Below are 24,505 nucleotides of genomic sequence, written 5' to 3' on the forward strand. Positions count from 1 at the left end.
AGTGTTAGCAAAGTGAGATGTTGGTTAGGGAAACTGGATTGGAATCAGGGGTTTTGCTGCCTGTTTCAAATCCCTATAGCAAGGTAGCTAATGCGTTGTAGCCCTGAGTTAATATCCTCATACAGTCTGACAAATAATGTATGTGCTTCATTTAGTTATTGGATGTATTGAGTAACACACCCTGTGCAGAAAATCCTCAGAGTCAGGGCTTGTTTATTCATTTGAGGTGCAAGGCCTGCTAGAGGGGGGATGGGCTGCCCACTGCCCTTCCACCATAGCTGAAGAGTGCATACTGGACCACAAAAAAATAAAATAATATATTACTTCCACCACTATCACTTCCAATTCCACCATGATCAACACTAGTAATACAATTCAATGCCATGTTTGTGGCAATAAATGAGTGACTTGAGTATGCTGCGTCATTGTCCCTCTGACCGGGGACCCGGGGCGATTGTCTTTAGTTTAACCCGGCACCTTTCTGAGTTCACCGACCATCAGGTGTCACTTTTTTTTTCATTGTCATTCGAGCCGGATTAGAGACGATTACCCTGGAGAAATGACCAGTAAGGGCTACTCACAGTCCTCTTAGCTCCCCAGCCAACTCTTGGTCTTGGATCAAGGCGGTCCTACCTACCTGGAGAGATCTTTCGACTTGCTCGTTGAAGCCTTTGACCGGCCAAATCCTCAGATGGCTCACAGCCCAAGTCACAGGCCTCAGGCGACCATCAAGGTCTCCTGGAGACGCTGAAGGAGATGGAGAAGCTTACTCTTACCAGCCGGATGCAGCCGCTGTGGCCTCCACGTACCCGCCTCAGCAGCCAGTGTTACCCGCCTGACAAGCCTCAGCCCTGGCCAAGGCTACCGTAGTACATGCCACGGATTGACACCTTCATGCACAAAGAGAAACTGTCACTCCCTGATTTCACCAAAGATGACAGGGGAGTTCGCTCTCCTCAAGATGGCCCTCGAAAACCTGTTCCTCCTAGATGAGGATGAAACGGTCAAGTTCCACCACTTACTTGACCGCCGCAAGCTCCCGTCTCATGGCCATGTCACTCCTCCATGATCCAGCGCCATACACCGCAGCAATGGGGCCATCCACATTACCTTGCCATCATGGAGTTGCAAGACATCCAGCCAGGGGACACACAAGCCTTCTGTCGGTTCTCTCTTCGACTCCAGACCTTAATGAGCATGCTCTGTTCACTCAGAGGCCCAGGGGTAACAGAGTCCTGTGTCTTCTGGGGAAGCTCTGAATACACTGCGAACTTCAAGCGCCAAATATACACCACATACCCGCAAGCTCCCCACACCCTTCCGTACCTAGCACAATGGCTGAAGATCGAAGCAGAGTGCCAGAGCCGCGACAGAGCAGCCAGTACTCGTACACAACGGGACAAGCATGCAGCCTTTGAGCAGAAACGCTCCAGTGCCACTATGTACTATGGGGCAACCAAGACTCCTCCACAGGAACTGCCACCTGCACAGCCCACAGCAGGGGCCAAGTCCAAGGCTTATTGCCCCCTGTGCGAAAGCAGGGACCACTACCTCAGCAGGTGTGAGAGATTCACCTCAATAACTGTCGAGCAGAGCCTCAAGTGGCTGAAGGACAAGAGCCACTGTCGGCGGTGCGGCCGTGTTCACTGTGAGGCTCTGTGTGACCTCAGGAGACTGGGTGATATCTGTGGTGGATGGCACCTCATTGCACTCCATTAAGTGCACACGCAGAAGACTAGGTCCACATATCCCGACACTTCTTCACATCCAGCGGTTGTTCAGATGGGTTAGGTGAGCTGCTCAGGCCGGACACTGCTCAAAGTGGTCAAGGTTCTCCTGCAAAAGAAGGACGGAACCTTGGACACCTATGAAGTGTTGGAAGACTGGGTCGGAATGCACAATGCCCTTCCCCGACGCCTCAAGCTCGGGCTTGATGGAGCGACAGAGTCCCTCAGCATGCGGACAGTGAAACAAGGTGATACCTCCCTACAATGCTCATCTCTCAGCTTCAGGCTCCGTCCCTTGGAGGGACCCATGAGGGCCTTCTCCAGGCCCTTATCCATCAGAGGCACATTCACTGCAAAGAAGCTAAGCCTGGCAAACCCATCCTGCCCGGCTGGCTCAAAGGCAACACTACCACCTCCGGGGACTGCCACTCCAGGAGCTGAACCAAGTGACACCTCTGCTCCTCATCAGCGCTGATTACTCGCACCTCATCACCCCAGTCCAGCTTGTTCGATCAGGTATTGCAGGCAGTCCTGTAGCTGTTAAGACAAAGCTGGGCTGGTTGGTCCAGGGACCCACGGGTCTGCCTTCGCAGGACCCTGCCCCTTGCCAGTGTCTGCTCACCGGCGTCCTGACTCCAAGACGGATGACTACATCCACCAGACAGGGATGCCCCACAGCAAATGCAACACCCCCTGCTGTCCTCACAGGGCAGCTATCCAGGCAATGGACACCAGCCTGCAATCACACAGGGTGGCGCAGTGCTTCTAGAGACACAGTTAAGTCAAATGTGCCGAATACAAATACCGTGAAATGCTTACTTATACCCTTGACCAACAATGCAGGTTTAAGAAAATAGTTAAGAAAATATTTACTAAATAAACTGAAGTTAAAAAAGTAACACAATAAAATAACAATAACAAGGCTATATACAGGGGATACCGGTACTGAGTTAGTGTGTGGGGGTACAGGTTAGTCGAGGTAATTTGTACATACCGTAGGTAGGGGTAAAGTGACTGCATAGATCATTAACAGCCAGTAGCAGCAGTGTAAAAACAAAGGGGGGGTTCATTTGATTAATTGTTCAGCAGTCTTATGGCTTGGGGGTAGAAGCTGTTAAGGAGCCTTTTAGACCTAGACTTGGCGCTCCGGTACCACTTGCCGTGCGGTAGAAGAGAGAACAGTCTAAGATTTGGGTGGCTGTAGTCTTTGACAATTCTTTTGGGCCTTCCTCTGACACCGCCCTGTATAGAGGTCTTGGATGGCAGGAAGCTTGGCCCCAGTGATGTACTGGGCCGTACACACTACCCTCTGTAGCGCCTTACGGTCAGATGCCGAGCAGTTGCCATACCAGGCGGTGATGCAACCGGTCAGGATGCTCTTGATGGTGCAGCTGTACAACTTTTTGAGGATCTAGGGACCCATGCCAAATCTTTTCAGTCTCCTGAGGGGGAAGAGGCGTTGTTGTGCCCTCTTCTCGACTGTCTTGGTGTGTTTGGACCATGATAGTTTGTTGGTGAGGTGGACACCAAGGAACTTGAAGCTCTCGACCTGCTCCACTACAGCCCCGTCGATGTGAATGGGGGCGTGTTCGGCCCTCCTTTTTCTGTAGTCCACGATCAGCTCCTTTGTCTTGTCAAGAATTTTACCAAGTAAACATTTGGGGCGGCTGTGGAAACTCCTCCTTCTAGTCAGGGCTTGTTTATTAGTTTGTGGCGTAAGGCCTGCTGGAGGGAGGATGGGCTGCACTCTGCTCTAAGAACATGCTAGGGCATTTCTCCCCACTGTTGACCCAGCCCACATGATCCCAGGCCAATGGGAACGTGGGGCCGGGACAACTATAAAAGCATAGTTCCACCCTAACCGGTCTTTAGTTCTTCCAAGAGATGTGGATACCTTCAGTCAAGTGGAATACACTTTAGCTGAAGAGTGCATACTGGACTGCAAACTCTGGACACTTTTCCTAACATCAGTGCATCAATGCAAAAAAAATTAAAATAAACTATCACTTCCCCATTATCAACATAGTACTACAATTCAATGCTGTGTGTGTGTGTTGTGGCAATAAATGAGTGACTTGAGTATGTCTCCTGCTGCGTCATTCTCCCTCTGACCGGGGATCCGGGGCGATTTATCTGTAGTTAAAACCAGCACTTTTCTGAGTTCACCAACCATCAGGTGGTGCCTTTTTTTCACCCTAGCTGAGATAATTAATGTACATGTTCCAGTCTGAATACGAAATGGCTGACATGAAAATGTTATTTCTCCCTATGCCATATTATGGCTGCCCTCTGTGTGTGTGTCTTTGAGTCTTTCGGAGGGGTCTGGATAAAGCATTGGATGGACTAACATTCCTATGTTCTTAATCTTCCTCTACAGTGGAGTCTGGTGTGTGACTCAGCATGGAAGGTCCACATCGCTAAGTTCTCTCTGCTTGTGGGCTCCATATTCGGATACCTGGTCTTTGGGGTCCTGGCAGACTGGTGAGTTTTATTGTTAACTATTACATAATAAAGTTATTACATTATATATTTTAATAGACATTCAGTTCAGTAGCTTTCAGTGTGTTTCTTGCTAATGTACTGAAACAATAGAATACCCTAAGGGGCAGACTTCAGTCTTTTAGCTTGTATTGTTTAAATATGGGACAAGTAATTAAATATCTTTCCTACTGTATTTGTGCTTCTCTCTCTCTCTCTCTCTCTCTCTCTCTCTCTCTCTCTCTCTCTCTCTCTCTCTCTCTCTCTCTCTCTCTCTCTCTCTCTCTCTCTCTCTCTCTCTCTCCTCCCACTCACTCACTCACTCACTCACTCCCACTCACTCTCCTCCTCACTCACCTCCTCTCTCACTCCTCTCTCCCACTCACTCACTCACTCACTCCTCACTCCCCCACTCCTTCCTCCTATCCTCAGGTTTGGTCGCCACCCGGTCCTGATCATCTCGGTCCTGTTCATGCTGGTGTTCGGTCTGACTGTGGCCTTCTCGGTCAATGTTCCCATGTTCAGCACCTTGCGCTTCTTCGAGGGCTTCTGCCTAGCAGGCATCACCCTCTCCCTCTACATCTTCAGTAAGTCCTGCAGGTCTAGTACACCATGCTATTTACCATGCCATTGCTATACTGTACAGTCCATTGATTTATCTCTTTAGTGAGAATTTCAATTAGTGTTGTAGTAATGGATGTGCTGCAGTGTGGGCAGTTGTTGGTTTCCATAGCCTTGTCTTTGTGGAGTGTGTTATATTAGACAGACCCCCATGTCTTGAGTTAGCATTGGCATTCTATATATCAACAGATGGTGTTATGACTATGAGTAGGGCCGTATTACCTGACTAGGGCTACATCCCAAATGGCACCCTATTCTCTAGGGCTCTTGTTAAAAGTAGTGTACTATGTAGGGAATAGGGTGTCGTTTGGGACACAGACTAGGGTAAACCCTAGTCATGAGGTGTAAATATGGTGTGAGGGGTGTGTTCTTTCCAACAGCTGCTGTTCGTTCTAGTTGCCTGTAAACTGTTAAGACAGGCCTCTGCATCACTTTAGATGACTGCAAGCATTTCAGAAGGAGTCTGTGGAAACCTATAGCCCCATAGAGAGAGAGACACTGCCTAGCCTTTCCTATGTGGGTTATGTAGATGCTGTTGCAGCAGCCCTACGCTGTGTCCAAAATGGCACCCTGTTCTCTATATAGTACCCTACTTTGAACCAGGGTTCTACTTTTGACCAGGGCTCTGTGTCAAAAGTAGTGGACTCTATAGGGAATAGAGTACCATTTCAGACGCAGCCCTAGCCTTTCCAATGTGGGTCATGTTTGTGGAGGGTCAGAGGCTGTTGAATATGTACTAAACACGGAGGGAGGCTGGAGAATGGCAAGGCCACTGCGTAGGCATAGCAGCAATACTGTACCTGCAGCCTGTCTGGTCGATTACATGGAACACTGGCAGAGCTGTGTCAGGCTCACCCTTTTGATGGGGTCAGTTACAATAGGTTTGTTTTGGTATGTGTTATAGTTCTAGGAAAGACGACATGGCATTGTTGGTAGACAGAGAGTTGAAAGTTTTCAAAAGGTTTTAAAAAAGGTCATCCCAGCTTGACCTTGCGTGTGTTCCTGTAGAGTCAAATACCCTTGATCAAAGTGCCTTTCAGTGTAAATGTAGCCTCAGATAGCATACAACTTATATTTTAGAGGGTGTGACCTCCTGCAATCTCTCCGAAGCACTCCCAACAAGCACAGAACAGCTTTAAAATGAGTGCAGTTTTTCTCAATCAAGCTCACTTCCTGGGTTTGTCCTCTCATTACTGTTAACCAATAGACTGAGTGACAGATACTGAGATAGAAACAGAGGAGGGGGCAGGTTGATAATCTGTCTGCTCCACTGTACTCCCTGGCCTTGCCCACTGCAGTGCTTCACTGGCACTGTGTATACTGTGTGCACTCTACACTCCATAACAGTCACAGAGAGATGAATTCTTGTTGCTTTTGAATGGTGACCTTTTCTCTCCACAGTAAAGGTTTGATGAGTGATAATCTGCCCTAGAAAGCCGTTCCAGTCGGTCCTGCCGCTCATTTCCGTTTAAATGCATTTACCCAGCTAGCGAAGCGGGGAGAGTGGAGAGCGGAGGGGACGGTTGGAGGAGGGGGAGATGATAGCGTCCTGATAACTAGTCTTGTGGCTGATGCGCGGGGGGAGGGGGACGGAAGGGGGGCAGAGCCAGAGGGGCCCTTCTTGTCATTCTAATTTACTCCACACCATCTACCTTGAAAAGCCTCGCAGCTTTCCCAAAATAGACTGCTGGGACCTTCTGTGTTTGTGTTTGATAATTGCATTCAATGGTTGGTTGTTTACATAGCTTTCGCAGAGTCGTCTCACTGTATGCTGACTAGATACTGTGTCTGTATGGACACAATTAAATTAAGGCCCACCCTCTTCTTGTCTCTATCTCTGTCTCGCCAACTCTTTTGTCCCTCTCCACCATCTCTTTTTCTCTTTCTCTCTCTCTCCAGTCTCCACCTCTCCGCCCTCTCTTTGTCTATTCTGTTTTTCCACCCGTTATCAACTGCCATCCAAGTGATTGCAGAGTAAATACTGTAGAGTGTACGTATGCTTTAAGGAGTGCCACTGAATCACTCAGGTAACGGTGGTAAAAGACTGTACGAAACCGACTGCCTTTCATTCTCCCATCAGTGTTGTTGAGCAGCACACAGCAGAAAGGCAGAGCAAGGATTTTCCATCAAGGTTATGTGCTGAGAGGATTCATTATGTCGGGACTACATTAGCTGTCTACTTGTTAAAACTAATCACACAGTCATCACACGTTTAGAATTATTGTTACTCGCCATTCAAGTTTAGTGTTGAAATTCCAACCAATACAGTTTGGAATAATTACTCTATGGAATGGGTGGAGTTTTTTTGTTGTTGCTTGCTAGCCAAGTCATTTAAGTTGAGCTGTACTGTCGCCCATGTTGTTGTTCATAATGTGGAGGCGGTATACGTCACATTCTGCCTCTCCCCTCTGTCTCCGTATTGCCTCAACTCTGCTAATGCTGGTACTCATCAGAGCTTGGCACTGTTGTTATCCAAACCCTACATTACTATATCTATACTACTGCTATGTATAGCATAGGCATATTTAGACTTCCCAACAAAGTTCTGTTCACAAAACATTTACATTTTTCAGGGCATCTAGGCTCTCATATCAACATGGCTGTTAAGAGACTTGTGGTGTGGGAAAACCTGGGAGGAACCGTGTAGTATTTGGGTCAAGGGTAGCTCAAGATGTACTGTTAAGGAGTGTAGGCGAGCATACTCCTTTAACGTCCAAGGACCTTTTATATGTTCTGTTCAGAGGTAACTTTGGCTCTGGCAACCAAAACAGCCAAATACTCCATCTAAACGTGAATTGATTCTCAATGCCATACTGTTGTAGAAACATAAATCCCTCTACTTACATATCACATCAAAATAATTTCACATTTGCAACATACACTAAGTGTACAAAACATTAAGGACACATTCCTAATATTGAGTTGCAACCCCCCCCAGAATACTGTGGTAGCCATGCTGGTTAAGTGTGCCTTGAATTCTAAATAAATCATAGACCGTGTCACCAGCAAAGCACCCCCACACCATAACACCACCTCCTCCATGTTTTACGGTGGGAAATACACATGCGGAGATCATCCGTTCACCCACACAGCGTCTCACAAAGACACGGCGGTTGGAACCAAACATTTCCAATTTGGACTCCAGACCAAAGGACACATTTCCACCGGTCTAATGTCCATTGCTCGTGTTCCTTGGCCCAAGCAAGTCTCTTCCTCTTATAGGTGTCCTTTAGTAGTGGTTTCTTTGCAGCAATTCGACCATGAAGGCCTGATTTACACAGTCTCTTCTGGGCAGTTGATGTTAAGATGTGTCTGTTACTTGAACTCTGTGAAGCATTTATTTGGGTTGCAATTTCTGAGGCTGGTAACTCTAATGAACTTATCCTCTGCAGCAGAGGTAACTCTGGGTCTTCCATTCCTGTGGCTGTCCTCATGAGAGCCAGTTTCATCATAGCGATTGATGTTTTTTGCGACTGCACTTGAAGAAACTTTCAACGTTTTTGAAATGTTCCGTGTTGACCTTCATGTCTTAAAGTAATGATGGACTGTCGTTTCTCTTTGCTTATTTGATTTGTTTTTGCCATAATATGGAGAAGGTATTTTACCAAATAGTGCTACCCCCCCACACACACACCTTTTCCTTTTCACAACACAACTGTTTGGCTCAAATGCATTAAGAAGGAAAGAAATTCCACAAATTAACTTTTAAGAAGGCACACCTGTTAATTGAAATGCATTCCAGGTAACTACCTTCTTTATAAATAAAGAAAAACTTGAATGAGTAGGTGTTCTAAAACTTTTGACTGGTAGTGTACACCGATTTTGAAGTGGATTTAACAAGTGACATCAATAAAGGATCATAGCTTTCATCTGGATTCACCTTGTCAGTCTATCTCATGGAAAGAGCAGATGTCCTTAATGTTTTGTACACACAGTGTATACACTAACTGTGCACTGTTTAAACCGGTTAATACAGTTGCAGCCGACAGTATTTCATTTACAACACTTTTGACATCCTTCTTTCGTTACATACAGGTGTTCGGAGATGCTAGATATATAATTAGAACAGGTGGTCGCCTCGTTCTTCCGTAAACAAGCGCTCTAACATGGAAATATGGCAGTGTGGGAACCCTAACCCTATAAAGATGGTTAGTAATTTAACCTTTTCGTTTTTTGACAATTATTTATTGCCGATATGATAGTTAAATTCCAAATGTTTACAAAACTGTATCGCAAGTGAGGCATAGCCTATTAACGTTTAGACAGCTTAGGGGCAGTGTTGGAGCATCGGTGTACATGGCAGATATGTAAGTGAATAGACGCTAACGTGCTAGCGTTACGTCTATGAATGTGCTAGGTCAATGGTAAATGATTGGACCAAGGGAGTGACTATACACTAAATGTATTTTATCGTAGTTATGTCACCTTGCCTTGCACTCCAAGATTTCCCACATAAATGGCATTCTTTCCTTCTTCCTTCTCCTGAAGTGTGGCTGTGAGTGAGAAGTCATAATCCTGGTAGACTGATTTGCTTTGCCATTCGGACACACACGTCGATCTAGAGAGAGGGACTGTAATCCAGGTAAAACCCTGCGGTGTTCACTGTCAAGTGTTATTTCCCCATGTAAACCACCATGTAAGCTACTGTGTCTTTTCAGTGTGGTTTCATCCTAACTAGAGACAGGACGCAGTGCTGCACTATAGAGCTGATTGACGTTGACATACTCTCTGTGTGACTTGTGTTTTCCCCTCGTCACACACAGTGACTCAGTGACTCAAAAGGCTCTGGAGTGTGTATGACAGTAATTCCCCTTTCATTACTTAGGAAAGGTGCTCCCTTCCATCTAGCTTCCATCTGTTATTCCCCGCCTGAAAGTATTGGACATGGTATGTTTGGGCACTGGATGCTGCTTGGGGGCCTTACTGTACCACACTGCCAATGGAAATATTGTGTGTATTGGGAAACAATGAGGGTATGGTTAGTAAGGTAACAGAACCAAGCTCCTTTCCCTTCCCTAACTATATCCCCAGTGCCAGCCAGTCAGTGAGCTCTATGGCGGGCGGTAAGCCTCTGTAGGGGAGAGGTTTGTGTAAATGCCTGTGTTCGTTCCGCTGCGCTGGCCTGTCCGATTCAGCTATACTGCAGGGGCGGACAGGGCTGGTGTGAGGCTCCTGACACAACCGCTATCACCATCCAGACAAGGGAGAGGGAGAGCAATGGGAGAGACAGAGAGACAGAGAGTGGGACAGATGGAGCGAGGGAGAGGAATACAGCTCACAATCTGTGTGATGACTCATTATTACTCATTACTCTTTAGTGATGATTTGATGTTATCAATCTGTTTTTTTATGCTGGCACAAGTGTAAATGTTTGCTGTGCTAATGTGTGCATTTACCTGCGATACCCAGGATGTGTGCACTCCAAAGCAGTGGGCCATTTTAGGACTGGCACATCCATGTCCACCCTATCAATCTGTTTTTAAAACATAGCAAAATAGCAAATCAGATACCTAAAGAGTCATCAGATGCAGTGCTATTTCTACCTCAGAGTTCCATCACTGACGAGACCTACAGTATGTTAGTGTTTTTGCGCTGTAGCATCAGTAGGCATACCTTTTTGCTAGGGTTATTGTGCTCTGGCACAGAGGGTAGGCTTAGCTAGCTAGATTTGTTTATTTCTCTGTATGTTATTGTTAGCTCATGTTTTGCCCCAGCTATGTAGGCCATGTTACTTCTCTCCCAGCCTGTGATGCGATTGAATTCAACTATTTAACTAGTCTTAATTTGATCATTTTAGCTAGATCATTGGCTACATTTAGTTGCCTATATTGCCAATTTATTCATTTAACTTAATGAATCGTAAATGTTGACGACCATACTCTCATTCATTAGGCTAATCACAAAAGTATACAGTGTATTGGAGAGATCTCAGTATGTTGTATATCTACAACCCAGACAACACAAACAAGCAAACATAGAAATCATATCAACCCTGAACATAGGCCTCTGCTTGTTGCTTCATATACTGTATCATTCCAGAGCTCATGTGATCCTAGGATGTTGAACAGTGTCTAAACAGGCGATACTTGATGATGTCACTCTATGGCTGCAGTGTTTCCCAGGCTTGCCCCTGCCTGCCTCTCTTGCGTGTGTGCGCGCACGAACTCGTGTTGTCTTAGGACTGAGAGATGAGCTGGTAGAGCTGATGATGTCACCAGACAGCTAACTAGGAGTGCCCCAGCCCTGTGTACTAGTAGGAATCACAAGTTTGTGTGCGTAGGATTTTCCATATTTGACTATATGTTGTTGTTGCCACATCCCTATCACTTCCTTATTATTGAACACCTGGGTTGTATTTCACAAAGGATCAAGTTAGTCAACTTTTACACTCATTTAAGAAATAACTCAAAAAGAATTGTGATTATTTGATTGATTTAACTCTTCTATACTCATGTTTATAAAGATTACATTAATCGATTAAGTCAGTTACTTTGAATCACTTTGTATCCACTACATGACCATATTTGTTCATCTATTCAGAATGTAACACCTCCAGATGAAAGTCATGTGATATTCTCACCGGGAAATCTAGTCTTGTGACTTTATCAGGAGGTGACTTTATCAGGTTCTTGCTCTGTTTGTGTTAAAGGAGCGGGGTTGTATCTTGATCACTGTGAAGCACTGACAGTAAATGAAATGTACTACTGACTGTATGTGAACAGTCCATTCATTCCAGTCTGACATGTGTTTTAGTTATACTTCTCAACACTCACAGGATTGCATTGATTATTCTGTGTAGTTACAATTTAGAGACACTATAGTCTGCACTCCAACTTAATTACATACATAGTCATACTCCTAGCGCTAATGTACAGTTAAGTATCTGCTGTACATCCACATTGCTGAGGAGATGCACTGAAAAACAGGAAACCATTTATCTACTCTAAAAAGTACATAGATGACGGCGTACCCTGTTTGCCGTGCTCGATCCTGGTCTGTTTCCCCTCTGATGATGGGGGAGTAAAGCTGGTTTATTCAGACAGGATTTGGGCCAGCTCAGTTCCCCTTCCTGATGCAATAGGCTGGGTTCTGCTGCTCTGACAGATTGACTGCTGTGTGTGTGTGTGTGTGTGTTTGCATGAGTCCACCCCGTATCCAGAAGCATTAATCTCCCAGTACAGAGGGAGAGAGGAGACTGAAGAGCAGACAGGCATGGAGGGGGGTGGGGAGAGTGGGTTTGAGTGAGTGATCATGTGTGTGGGCATGCTGAGACTGAGTCCATGTACGAATGTAGGAGCTCCCATGGTGCAGAATGTACGAGTCTGGGATCCTTATAGCTTCCATGTCATTTTATTTTAATTGATTGTCTATGGGTCTTAGCAAGCAGTTGCTTATCAACAGATAGTATGTTGATAGTGTGGCCATCTGTAGAGCATTTACAGATGGATTATCCGGACTATCCAAAAAAAAGTGTAACCGGAACAGTTAAAGCTGAATGATGGAGGACCCAGGCTTAACTAGCTGACTATACTAGGATGAGTTAGGGCTGCACTAGGATCAGTTAAAGCAGAATGAAGGGGTCATGGAGGACACAGGCTTAACTAGCTGAATGATGGAGGTACAAAGGAATAAAGGCTTTATAAAGGTATAAAGGCTTAACTGAACATGGATCAGTTAGTGATGGATAGACCTGGCTCACTAGACATAATGAGGGCTGAGATCAGCCCTATTTCCCAGAGAGACAGATAAGGATATCTAGGCAGGATAAATGGGGGATTTTCTCAGCCAGGAGAGAGGAGGAAATCTGTGGCTGGCTGGGTCATTCACGGGCTGGGCTACCACAGAACCCCCTCCCTCCTTCTCTTCCTCTCTCTCCCTTCCTCCCCCTCTCTCTCTGCTCTAGATGAGTTAAGGTGCAGACTCAGTGCTTCCTCTGAGCAGGGTAAAGTTAATTTTTGTGCTGAGTGTACATTCCCCCCGGCTGCTCTGCAAACTTCTTTCCCTTCATTCCTGTCTCTCACCCCTAGCCCCCTTCCTCTCCCCTGGGGCTGTATCCCTCCCTATCAGAAGTCCCAGAGCCGTGGATGGATGGGGACCTTATATCCATTGCTTGATACTGTAGTAGGCCCATATTGCTGAATCAGTTTTATTCAAACTACAGAGACATGGCACACGCTTTCACAACATGATGTAGCCACCCTTTGGATAAGTGACATTTGCCCAGTCTGTCCAAAGCAACAGAACCGGACTGCATTGTATCGGATGCAGCATTATTATTATTTTTTTAAATAGAATACTTTCGTGAGCTAACAATTGCACTTGAATTTCCCCCTAACTAGCTCTGACTTTGCTGATAGCTACTTTATTGAAGAAAAAGTACTTACTATGACTGTGATATGTGCTTGTCCCACCCACACTACATGACCAAAAGTATGTGGACACCTGCTAGTTGAACATCTCATTCCAAAGTCATGGGCATTAATATGGAGTTGGTCCCCCCTTTGCTGCTATAACAGCCTCCACTCTTCTGGGAAGGCTTTCCACTAGATGTTGGAACATTGCTTCAGGGACATTGCTGCAGTGTTCCAATTCATCCCAAAGGTGTTCGATGGGGTTGAGATCAGGGCTCTGTGGAGGCCAGTCAAGTTCTTCCCCACCGATCTTGATAAACCATTTCTGTATGGACCTCGCTTTGTGCACGGTGGCATTGTCATGCTGAAACAGGAAAGGGCCTTTCCCAAACTGTTGCCACAAAGTTGGAAGCACATAATTGTCTAGAATAGTCATGTCTGCTGTAGCATTAAAATGTCCCTTCACTGGAAGTAAGGGACCTAGCCCGAACCATGAAAAACAGCCCCAGACCATTATTCCTCCTCCACCAAACTTTACAATTGGCACTATGCATTCGGGCAGGAAACATTCTCCTGGCATCCGCCAAACCCAGATTCGTCCGTCGAACTGCCAGATGGTGAATCGTGATTCATCACTCCAGAGAACGCGTTTCCACTGCTCCAGAGTCCAATGGCGGCGCGCATTACACGACTCCAGCCGACGCTTGGTGATCTTAGACTTGTGTGTTTTTACTACAGAAACACACACACACACAAACTCACATGGGCAGGTACACACACAGTCACACATATGCACACATTCATTAATCCACGTTCAGCAGACAAAGTAGTGTTGTAACTATTGTCTTGCCATTTTATAAAAGATCTGAGTATTATTACTTGGAAGTTGTTGCCTAACAGACCCACCCACGGGAAAAATTACTACATACTATAGAATACTACAGTACTTACTATAGAGTTCTATAGTAAAATGTAGTATACTGTAGAATACTATACTACACACTGTAAATCCCTCGATCATGTGTGATACTTATTATAGAATTTTGTAGAATTCTATAGTACATACTAGTATTATCCACACACAGAACCACTAGTAAATAATACAGTCATGTCTGCAAAAACACTACAGTCCACCAAAACGACGCTTTTTAAAAACTATAGTAAATACTACAGTATAAAATGTGCATATACCCTGCCTATTCCCCTCCCCATATCTAATTTTGTGCCACCCATAACCGAGAAACTTACATGCCAAGTATAGATCATATATTGTGTTCCCTACAGGTTATAGAAAAGAGCAGAAGCTCTGAACTATCTGTTCAGACCCCAGTCCTACCTACCTACAAGTTATGGAACATTTGCTATTGTTGTATTTCTCCAGTAGGTTTCCTGAAGGAGAAAGACTCAACTTCTATGTCAAAGAAAATAGGCTCAGCCTCGGGCTCAGCCTTTCTACATATTGAACACAAGGTTGCACACACTTTATTCAAATTGTACATCTCTTCAAGAAAAAACTGGGAAAAGTATAATGGTGTGCTGTAGATTCTGCCTATTATCTACTATCTCTTTAAGAAAAACATATTACACCATTCCAAAAGTACACTGAACAAAAATATAAATGCAACATGTAAAGTGTTGGTCTCATGTTTCATGAGCTGAAATAAAAATATCCAAAAACCTTATTTCTCTCAAATGTTGTGCACAAATTTGTTTACATCCCTGTTAGTGAGCATTTATCCTTTGCCAAGATAATCCATCCATCTGACAGTTGTGGCATATCAAGAAGCTGATTAAACAGCATGATCATTATACAGGTGCACCTTGTGCTGGGGACAATGAATGGCCACTCTAAAATGTGCAGTTTTGTCACACAACACAATGCCACAGATGTCTCAAGTTTTGAGGGAGCGTGCAATTGGCATGCTGACTGCAGGAATGTCCACCAGAGCTGTTGCCAGAGAATTACATTTTCAATTCTCTAGCATAAACCACCTCCAACGTCGTTTTAGAGAATTTGGCAGTACGTCCAACCGGTCTCACAATCGCAAACCACGTGTATGGCATAGTGTGGGTGAGCGGTTTGCTGATGTTAATGTTATGAACAGAGTGCCCCATGATGGCGGTGGGGTTATGTTATGGGCAGGCATAAGCTACAGACAACTAAAATGATTGTATTTTATCAATGGCAATTTGAAAGCACAGAGATATTGTGACAAGATCCTGAGGCCTATTGTCGTGCCATTCATCCGCCGCCATCACCTCATGTTTCAGCATGATGATGCACGGCCCCATGTCACATGAATCTGTACATAATTCCTGGAAGCTGAAAAAGTCCCAGTTCTTCCATGGCCTGCATACTCACCAAACATGTCACCCATTGAGCATGTTTGTGATGCTCTGGATCGACGTGTACTACAGCTTGTTCCAGTTCCCACCAATATCCAGCAACTTCGCACAGCCATTGAAGAGGAAAACATTCAACAGGCCACAATCAACAGCCTGATCAACTCTATGCGAAGGAGATGTGTCGCGCTGCATAAGGCAAATGGTGGTCACACCAGATACTGACTGGTTTTCTGATCCACGCCACTACCTTTTTTTTAAAGGTATCTGTGATGCATATCTGTATTCCCAGTCATGTGAAATCCATAGATTAGGGCCTAATGAAATTATTTCAATTGACTGATTTCATTATATGAACAGGAACTCAGTAAAATCTGTTGCATTTATATTTTTGTTCAGTGTATTTACGTGTGTACTGTATTTAGAAGGAGTGGGCCCTGGAGCTGTTTACAGGCGGGGAACACACAAACACAAACCCAGTGGCTGGGGTCAGTGGGGCGGGGCATGAGGAGATCATGCGACTGCTGGGGACTGGTCAGTGGTCAGATATTGTAATGTTCTCAGAACAATGGGCCGTCTTTGACTGACTGGACGTTCTGTTCTTGAAGTTGCATGTTCTATTAAGGATCCCACACTGTGCATTACTCAACTGCTTGTATTGGTAAAGGCAGCAAAACAAAGAAGCTATTGGAAGATTATCGCTTTTGTTGGTAAGGCTACTCCTAGTCAACCTTCGATGATATCACCCTGGCGTTCAATGAGCACCTTGTTGTCACCAAAGCCCTTTTTTAGTGCATTTGGTCATTCCTGTTTAGTCACCCCTGTGGTACTCTGGCTTTCTGTGAGTGTTTTCCATTTGACATCAGCTGAGTGCTGCTTTGTGTCAGCAGGCAGGGCCCAAGCTGATGGTTGGAGGTTCAGGGCTGGAGCATTGTGGGACTGCTGATCAGGATTGGTGTGGAGGATTAGGGTCAGCTGGAGTAAGGTGCTCAGGTGGCCTCCACCTCCACCCCCCATTCTGCCACTTCAGGAGTTTACGTGTGTGTGTGTGTGTCAGGGGATGTATGTGTGTCTGCATGAGTCTCTTACATGTTTTCATACGTAGAAATTCTGTACAGAATGTTCTGTAAGTGCATCCGTATGTTCGATTCTCACAACCACATAACACCAAACCAATGCTATTCCCACTGACCCATGACTCTACTCACAAAACTCCCCCCTCTACTCCTCTTCAGTCTTATCTTCGTCATTCCAGCTGTGTTACTGTTACAGAGTGTCAGGGTGAAGTTACACCAAACCCAACACTCGCTCTCCATTCTTCCCGCCCTCTCTCTCTCCCCTCTCCTCCTCTTAGCTTTGTCATTCCAGCTGCATTACTGTTCCATGAACACAGAGCATTATTCATACTAGCTAGGAGGGGGGCAGATCCTAATTGAAATTCCGGGCTTTTCTTTGGGAGTGGAGCGGAGCTGCAGACTGCAGACACTGTATTATCCCGGCCCTGTCACCTTGAAAGACCCGTCTGGAGCTGAGCCGCGTACTCCGGCTGCAGAATGCAGCAGCCAGAAAAGAAAGCACAAGTAAAAAAAGACCGGAGGAGATATAAAGGAATGGAGGACAAAAGACTGAGGGGGAGAAAGAGGGAAAGCCACTGTGGAATTGTTACAGTAGTACAGTACCAGACACCTTGCCTGCTTTAATATCTCTTATAATGTGTCTAGCTAGCTAGCTAAGGGGCTGAGTTCTGTGTGTTTCTGCCGGATAGCGAGGTGGTGGCATGCATGCTAATGACTGTACGAATGAACCAGGATCTTTCTTTTAGTAGCTGTAGCTGGGGAGAAATAAGTACAAGGAGGCCGTCATTCGTTCACTGCAATAGGCTTGGTTCAGGACAGAGACACTAAAGTGCTCTTCAGATGAAGTAAGTTAATATGATAATGCAGGTTAATGCAGTGGCATCAGTCAAACAGAGGCCAATGTCCCTGATCTTACCTCAGTATTGCATCAGTTCTAGACAAGGTAATTAGACAATAATGTTCACACTACTAGTGGCATCGGTATCAGGATACCTCCTCTCCTTCCCAGGGATGGAGCTGTGTAGTGGAACTCTAGTGTCACCACTCTCCCCTCTGTCCGCTCTCTCTGTCAAGTTGTGTATGTGTGGGAGTGGCATTATTGGCCTTTTGTTGCCTCTGCACCATCTCTATCATAGAACTAGAACTGTATCTGTATCTAGTAGAATTGTGTCTCTCTATCATAGATGTAGCTGTGTTTGTGATCAGAATCTGTGTCTATCTGTATTGTAGTTTGTGACTCATGTAGGCTAACCTCTCTCTCTCTGCCCTGGGGTCGAGCTCTGTCTGGAACTGTGACACCACCTGTGCCTATGTCTGGATTGTAATATCAGTGACTTATGTCCCCCTCGCTCTCGTCCAGGGATTGAGCTGTGCCTACCTAACTGGCGTTTCTCCATGACCATGGTTGCCAGCTTCGTGGTGTTGGGCGGGCAGCTCCTTATGCCAGGGATGGCATACCTCTGTCGAGACTGGCAGGTCCTGCAGGCCGTCATCATCTGCCCGCTGATCCTCATGGTCTCTTATATCTGGTGAGGACAACACCCACTTTACTCCCATCTCAGGCAAAGCACAAAACTGTTCTGGGACAGGCTATACGCACCACCTGCTACAATTTGGCATCTTAGTATTGATATATTTAGCTATTTATTATACTGGTGATCCCATTGCGATTGAGACTACTGATTTAATTCACTTGGTTAGGTGCTATAGCCTACCACTCCCAATCATCATGCACTACAGTTCATGATTGGGTTATGTTGTAGACTAATGTGGGTTCTATTTATCCAATGCTCATATTATGTATGTATGAAATTATAATGGGGAAAAGCGGGGCATGGACATGTCTACTATCTGTGTAGTTTCCAGGCCACTGGAGGTTAATCAGAAATGTATAGAATCAGAGGGAAGCTTCTTGGCCCCAAGGGAATTTTCCAGCGGAGCATCCCCACTGTATTAACAGCCATAATAGCATATGATAATTAATAGTTTAACATCCATTCAAAGGACCTCTACTGTACATGTTACTACAGCCGGTGTCTCTAAGGCCTGGGCAATAAATACTCATTCATTAACCACCATTTACCTTGTATTCACACTGTACACCTGATGAGCGGCAGGTAGCATAGTGGTTAAGAGCGTTGGGCCAGTAACCGACTAGGTGAAAAATCTGTCGATGAGCCCTTGCGCAAGGCACATAACCCTAATTGCTCCTGCAAGTCTGCTAAATGACTGAAATGTGATGGGAAAGCTGCCAACAGAACAGAGGGAGGAAACTTTTTTTTTTCCATCCTAGAGAATCATAGCTCTTGTCATTCTCATTCCTATCACACAGCACGCCTTGACAAAGGCCTTCATCCATATGTAATGGAATCATTTCAAAAGATGATTAGGGATCAGTATTGCAGTTATTAATGAGTTTCAATCAGCTAAAAAGAACTCATGAATGCACACGCACACTCACACACACACATTTTCCAGACCCAGGGATATATTGAGGTTCCTTTCAGCCTCTCCTTAAATCCCAATGGGAAAAAAGGGACTCATTCAATTTTGATTCAACTGTTCATATTTTATTGAGCAGAGCGTTCAAGTGATTGTTCTGTCTTGTTTCCATGCAGGATCTTCCCCGAGTCGCTGCGGTGGCTGCTGGCCACTCAACAGTATGGCCGCTCCAAGTGGATCATGGGACACATTGTCAAGAAGAACCAGGTTAACACCGAGCTGGACACTGACCACATCCTCACAGGTATAGTACACAGGGGAGAGGGAGAGGTCATCCCTTTTTTAACTGCTGTAGTCACAGGTACACGGAGATCTCAGTTTTAGAACTGGTGATAATAATGCTGTGTAGCTACTCAGCTCAAGACGTCAGTGTTCGGCTTTAATTTGTTTCTCTGTGTATTTGCTGTGCTTTTGGTTATTTGAAAGTGTGGAGTTTGTCCTTTTCTGAAGGGAAAGGGCTTTATATCTACAATTCCCCTAGCAAGATCAGCTGGCTTGTCTCTGAGACAGAAGTGCTTGGTCAGTCTGAATGGATCTGACTGACAGGGGGGAGATCCCCTTCCTTCCTTTATGCCTGGTTGCCATAGTAACAGCCCTCTCCTGGGGCCGAGGGATATTGGCAGGGTAGTAAACCTACACCGTGGCCTTCCGAATGGGACCCTCCGGACCCTTAATTAACTTTATTAGGGCCTTTCGAGGGAGGTGGGGGAGAGGCATCGCTCACAGGCAACAGATGGGGCCAGGTCAATCACTTTGGATAGTGACTAGATACAACCGTAGGCAGTGCCATACTGTAGGCAATGCCATATACCTACAGTGAACAAGATATATAACTATGTTATTGACAGAGGTTATGGTATAGATGCCCCTTTGAATGTAACTGTTTTTCTGGGTGACTTGTGATGTTTTATTTATGCTTACCATAATTGTGTTTTGTGTTTTTACCTACTCATTCAAGGGTTTTTCTTTATTTTTACTATTTTCTACATTGGAGAATGATAGTGAAGACATCAAAACTATGAAATAACACATATGGAATTATGTAGTAACCAAAAAAGTGTTAAACAAATCAAAATATATTTTATATTTGAGATTCTTCAAAGTAGCCACCCTTTGCCTTGATGACAGCTTTGCACACTCTTGGCATTCTCTCAACCAGCTTCACCTGGAATGCTTTTCTAACAGTCTTGAAGGAGTTCCCACATATGCTGAGCACTTGTTGGCTGCTTTTCCTTCACTCTGCGGTCCAACTCATCCCAAACCATCTCAATTGGGTTGAGGTCGGGTGATTGTTGAGGCCAGGTCATCTGATGCAGCACTCCATCACTCTCCTTCTTGGTAAAATAGCCCTTACACAGCCTGGAGGTATGTTGGGTCATTGTCCTGTTGAAAAACAAATGATACTCACACTAACCCCAAACCAGATGGATGTTGTATCGCTGCAGAATGCTGTGGTAGCCATGCTGGTTAAGTGTGCCTTGAATTTTAATTAAATAAGACAGCGTCACCAGCAAAGCACAATCACACCTCCTCCTCCATGCTTCACGGTGGGAACCACGCATGCGGAGATCATCCGTTCACCTACTCTGCGTCTCACAAAGACACAGCGGTTGGACCAAAAATCTCAAATTTGGACTCATCAGACCAAAGGAAAGATTTCCACCGGTCTAATGTCCATTGCTCGTGTTTCTTGGGCCAAGCAAGTCTCTTCTTCTTGTTGGTGTCCTTTAGTGGTGGTTTCTTTGCAGCTATTCAACCATGAAGGCCTGATTCACGCAGTCTCCTCTGAACAGTTGATGTTGAGATGTGTCTGTTACTTGAACTCTATGAAGCATTTATTTGGGCTACAATTTCTGAGGCTGGTAACTCTAATGAACTTATCCTCTGCAGCATAGGTAACTCTGGGTCTTCCATTCCTGTGGCGGTCCTCATGAGAGCCAGTTTCATCATAGCGATTGATGGTTTTTGCAACTGCACTTGAAGAAACTTTCAAAGTTCTTGAAATGTTCCAGATTGAAAGACCTTCATGTCTTGAAGTAATGATGGACTGTCATTTCTCTTTGCTTATTTGAGCTGTTCTTGCCATAATATGGACTTGGTCTTTCAGCAAATTGGGCTGGCTATCTTCTGTATACCACCCCTACCTTGTCACAACACAACTGATTGTCTCAAACGCATTAAGAAGGAAATAAATTCCACAAATTAACTTTTAACAAGGCACACCTGTTAATTGAAATGCATTCCAGGTGACTACCTCATGAAGCTGGTTGAGAGAATGCCAAAGGTGTGCAAATGTGTCATCAAGGCAAAGGGTGGCTACTTTGAAAAATCTCAAATATAACATATTTTGATTTGTTTAACACTTTTGGTTACTACATGATTCCATATGTGTTATTTCGTAGTTTTGCGGTCTTCGCTATTATTCTACAATGTATGTATATAAAGGGCGTATTTGGAAAAGAGATCTAGGTGTCTGTCTTCCCTGTCCAAATCATGGTTCAATAAATTTACCTAGGAGGTCTTCCTGTCAGGTGCTCTTTTCTGGCATGATTAGGCAGAGTACAATGCTAATGCCGTTCACAGAGGCTTCTGATACTGTGCTACGCAGCTGCAAGATACAGTGAGGACACATAGTGAAACAGAGTTGTGAAATCAACTCCTCTTTTCTTAGCATCCAGAGATCCTCTGATGCAGCGTAGAGAGACTGGGTCGGCAGGGTCACCCCATTCATCCTCTCCTGCACACACAGCACTCTGTCCTCCTGTTGTCGTCTACATCTATGGGTGTGGCTAATTAGAGCATTTCTTCTCTCTGTAGTGGTGTATCCATCTGCCCAGCCATAGTGATAGAACTATGCTCGTGTCATCTTTCCATGGTGCATGTGGCTCGCTTAGATGTAAACACTTCACAATAAAAACCTGTGTGTGTGTGTGTTATGTAGCCTACTCAATGTAACATAACTAGCCCTTGAAGGGCCTGCTGTTTGAGAGCCAATTATATATGAAGGATTATGGCTATGCTGCTAGACCAGATGATTACTTCAAAGCTGCATGATTGTATAGAGAAACTATGAGTAAAAACTTGAAATGCTGCCTGTCACGTGCATACATGTACGTGTGCACATGCAGAAAGCGGAGGTTTGTTTTTCATAGCAACACCTTGTACTTCAAACCATCCATGCCCCATGCTATGATCTGCGCTGCTCTGGGGCGTTGTCTTCTTAACACATTCCTCTTTCAATTGTTCATTCACTTATCTTTTTTTCCCCCTCCTACCCAGTCACTCTTTCCCCCTGTCATACCTGTTTTCTAACAGAGATAAGTCACGTGATGAAATGTCTTGGTATGAATCACATAGTTTGCAGCTGAAAGTGTCCTTAGTCTCCTTTCCTCACGTGGATTTAGATGAAGCCCTGTGGTTGGCTGTGTACAGCCTGTAGATAAGTGCATTATGCTCATATTTACCTGATTTCTTTACATTGTTTCAGAGCTGCAGAAAGCTCTACAGATGAAACCGAAAAAGACATGTATTGTGAAGATGGTGGGGACAAGGAACCTGTGGAAAAACATTGTGGTTCTCTGCGTGAACTCGTAAGTATCTCTTTTGTGTGTCTGGGTTGTGTATGTGTGCGTGTTCCTTGTGTTCCTGTGTGAGTTTATGTAGTATTGTGTCCGTGTGTCCATGATGCAGCTGCCAGCCAGACGCCTATGGGTGTTAAAGGGATACTTCGGGATTTTATTTACTTCCGCAGAGTCGGATGAACTTGTGGATACTATTTTAATGTCTCTGCGTTCAGTTTGAAGGAAGTTGCTCACTTCCGTTTGCACAATTGCTATAGCACAATGACTGGAAGTCTATGGGAACAGCTAGCATAACAGCTAGCATGCTAGCTATTCCTGTAGACTTCCAGTCATTGTGGTAACACTAGTTAGCATTGGCTCCTGAAACTACCTATAACCTCCTTCATACTGGACACATACATAAAAATGGTATTCATGAGTTCATCTGACTCTGGGGAAGTAGATATAGCTCTTCATTGCCAAAATCCCGAACTATCCATTTAAATGTGGTGGCCGGTGTGCCGTGATTATGGGACTATTGACCTGTCAGCTCGATGCAGCATCAACCAGCAGTGGCCGTCTGTGCTTTTAGAAGATGGCGCCGGAGGAGATGGCTGCCGTTTTACGGCCCTCTAACCAATTGTACTATTATGTGTGTTTTTTTCACATTATTTGTAATTTATTCTGTACATAATGTTTCTGCCACAGTCTCTTATGACCAAAAAGAGCTTCTGGATATCAGGACAGCGATTACTCACCCTCGTATTGGATGAAGATTTTTTATTCAACGAGTCGGACGCGAAGGATATTCTACAGACACCCGACAAGGCCCAAATCCCCGTCATTCGCATGAGAAAGAGACGGAGATATCGTGGACGTAGGTCGGGGTGCCTTGTAAGGATCCGACGGCGAGCGAGTAAACTGCCTCTTCCATCAATCCTATTAGCCAACGTTCATTCATTTGAAAATAAATTGGACGACCTAAGATGAAGGTTATCCTACCAACAGGACATTAAAAACTAATATCTTATGTTTCACCGAGTCGTGACTGAACGACAACATGGATAACATACAGCTGGCTGGATATACGCTACATCGGCAGGATAGAACGGCTGACTCCGGTAAGACAAGGGGTGGCGGTGAATATTTGTAAACAGCTGGTATGTGTATATTTGTAAACAACAGCTGGTGCACAAAATCTAATACTAAGGAAGTCTCAAGGTTTTGCTCGCCTGAGGTAGAGTATATCATGATAAGCTGTAGACCACACTACTTATCAAGAGTTTTCATCTATATTTTTCGTAGCTGTATATTTACCACCACAAACCGATGCTGGCACCAAGACCGCACTCAATGAACTGTATACGGCCATAAGCAAACAGGAAAACGCTCATCCAGTGGCCAGGGACTTTAATGCAGGGAAACTTAAATCCGTTCTACCGAATTTCTACCAGCATGTTAAATGTGCAACCAGAGGAAACAAAACTCTAGACCCTTTATTCCACACATAGACCCTTTATTCCACACATAGCGACGTGTACAAAGCTCTCCTTCGCCCTCCATTTGGCAAATCTTACCATAACTCTATCCTCCTGATTCCTGCTTATAAGCAAAAACTAAAGCAGGAAGCACCAGTGACTCGGCTAATAAGAAAGTGGTCAGATGACGCAGATGCTAAGCTTTAGGACTGTTTTTCTAGCACAGACTGGAATATGTTCCGGGATTCTTCCGATAGCATTGAGGAGTACACCACATCAGTCACTGGCTTCATCAGTAAGTGCATCGATGATGTCATCCCCACAGTGACCATACGTACATACGCCAACCAGAAGCCATGGATTACAGGC

The 24,505-nt window shown here is 44.9% G+C and overlaps 1 protein-coding gene across 1 annotated transcript in view; it reads left to right on the forward strand.

The window, feature by feature from the left end:
* LOC121581000 (solute carrier family 22 member 23) overlaps positions 1 to 24,505 on the forward strand; it is a 59,579-nt gene that overhangs the window by 21,703 nt on the left and 13,371 nt on the right. The window contains exons 2-6 of the mRNA XM_041896278.2: positions 4,105 to 4,208; positions 4,638 to 4,792; positions 17,957 to 18,125; positions 19,215 to 19,342; positions 22,586 to 22,688. Of these exons, the coding sequence (XP_041752212.1) occupies positions 4,105 to 4,208; positions 4,638 to 4,792; positions 17,957 to 18,125; positions 19,215 to 19,342; positions 22,586 to 22,688 (659 nt within the window). The remainder of the gene's footprint in view (positions 1 to 4,104; positions 4,209 to 4,637; positions 4,793 to 17,956; positions 18,126 to 19,214; positions 19,343 to 22,585; positions 22,689 to 24,505) is intronic.

The sequence above is a fragment of the Coregonus clupeaformis genome, chromosome 14, assembly GCF_020615455.1.
Source record: "Coregonus clupeaformis isolate EN_2021a chromosome 14, ASM2061545v1, whole genome shotgun sequence".
NCBI lineage: Eukaryota > Metazoa > Chordata > Actinopteri > Salmoniformes > Salmonidae > Coregonus > Coregonus clupeaformis.